Below are 1,792 nucleotides of genomic sequence, written 5' to 3'. Positions count from 1 at the left end.
TGGAGCCTGCGGAGGTTGTGAGAGCTCCAAAACATGAGACTTTCAAAGAGAGATTGGACTGCCATTTGTCCGATATGGTGTAGGGGTTGGACTAGATCAAGGGTTAGGCAAAGTTGGGTCTTCTATGACTTGTGGACTTCAATTCCCATAATTCTTGAGCCAATCATGCTAGCTCAGGAATTCTGGGAGTTGAAGTCCGCACGTCAAAGAAGAGCCAACTTTGCCTACCCTTGAACTATATGACCTACGAGGTCCCTTCCAACTCAAATAAATAAATTAAATGAACGAAGAGACCTTTTTCCAGTCTTTCTTTGACCAGAAGGCAAAAAAGATTGAATAAATTCCTTTATTGGAAGCTCAGGGCTCAACGCACCTTTGGAAGGAGGCTAGGATGGAAAGAGTTTTCAATCACAATATTAATATTTTTTTAAAATCTAGTAAAAAATCTAAAGGAAGAAAAAGAAAGTGACGGGTGAGAAGAAACCCACCCTCCACGTTTCCAAATCCAAGGAGGTTGATTCTAGATGGACCATTTCTCAACCCGAGTTTCCAACGTTTTCACTAGGCCTTCACCCAAGATCTTGAAGTCTTCCAAAACAGCCTCCACGTTTGGAACGACCATCGGCTGAGAACCTGCTCCGGATATCATCCTCCCTTTAATGTTTGATACCTGGTGGAGTTAAGAGAAGTACATGAATATCTTAGGCTCAATTGTGGGAAAACAAAATGACTCCGTCAGAAAATAACATTATAGATAAAAATCTATAAATGCGCAGAAATGGACAAAACGGTAATTAAATGGAACAAGTGATTCAGAATTTAATGAGACGTGAAATAATTGGTACCAAGTGGATAGAGAATAGAAATAAGGTAGTCCGATTTATTTGTTTGTTTGTTTGTTTATTTAATTTGTAGGCCACCCCTCTCCATAGACTTGGGATACAATTCGTCAAGGCATAAAAAATTGATAAATACATAAATATGAAACATGTGATGTGTAAGGGTATAAAAAATGGATGGAGATATAAATATAGTTATCTATATATATATTTATCTATATATCTTCATATAACTTCCTATTAGTGACTACTTCACCTTTAACAACAACAACACAAGAGCACGTAATAGATACAAACTAAATGTAAATTTAAATATGTTAAAGGGTTAAATAAGGTTCAGGAGGGAAGTGTTTTTAATAGCAAAGTGAACCCAAAAACAAGGGGGGCACAATCTGAGGTTAGTTGGGGGAAAGATTAGAAGTAACATGAACTATTCTTTTACTGAAAGAGTAGCAGATGCTTGGAACAAACTTCCAGCAGATGTGGTTGGTAAATCCACACAATAACCTCTGCCGTCAGGCATGGGGAAACTGAGACATCTCCCCCGGGCCTATACAGTTTATACATGGTATGTGTGTGTGTATGTTTGCTTTTAATAATGGGGTTTTTTAGTGTTTTTTTAAATTATTAGATTTGTTTTTACATTGTCTTTATTATTCCTGTGAGCCGCCCCGAGTCTATGGAGAGGGACGGCATACAAATCAAATTAATTAATTAACTAACTAACTAACTAACAAATTTCAACATCCCTGGGATAAACATAGATCCATCCTAAGATAAAATACAGGAAATAGCATAAGGGCAGACTAGATGGACCACAAGGTCTTTTTCTGCCATCAATCTTCTATGTTTCTATGAGTAGAGAATATAACTTTTTATTGGCCAAGTGTGATTGGGCACACAAGGAACTTGTCAAAGCTCAAGAGTTGAGCGCTCACCTTGAAGGGCTGGGG

The 1,792-nt window shown here is 37.8% G+C and overlaps 1 protein-coding gene across 2 annotated transcripts in view; it reads right to left on the bottom strand.

The window, feature by feature from the left end:
• Positions 1–332: 332 nt before the first annotated feature.
• Positions 333–1,792, bottom strand: part of NOL6 (nucleolar protein 6) — a 70,821-nt gene continuing 69,361 nt past the window's right edge. For both annotated transcript variants that reach the window (XM_070743655.1, XM_070743656.1), the window contains exons 25-26: positions 1,778–1,792; positions 333–670 (exon numbers count right to left, since the gene is read on the bottom strand). The exon at positions 1,778–1,792 is cut by the window's right edge and continues 87 nt beyond it. In XM_070743655.1, coding sequence (XP_070599756.1) covers positions 521–670; positions 1,778–1,792 — 165 coding nt within the window. In that variant the 3' untranslated portion in view covers positions 333–520. The remainder of the gene's footprint in view (positions 671–1,777) is intronic.

This window comes from Erythrolamprus reginae, chromosome 2, assembly GCF_031021105.1.
Source record: "Erythrolamprus reginae isolate rEryReg1 chromosome 2, rEryReg1.hap1, whole genome shotgun sequence".
NCBI lineage: Eukaryota > Metazoa > Chordata > Lepidosauria > Squamata > Dipsadidae > Erythrolamprus > Erythrolamprus reginae.
This window is presented reverse-complemented; position numbering and strand designations above follow the sequence as displayed.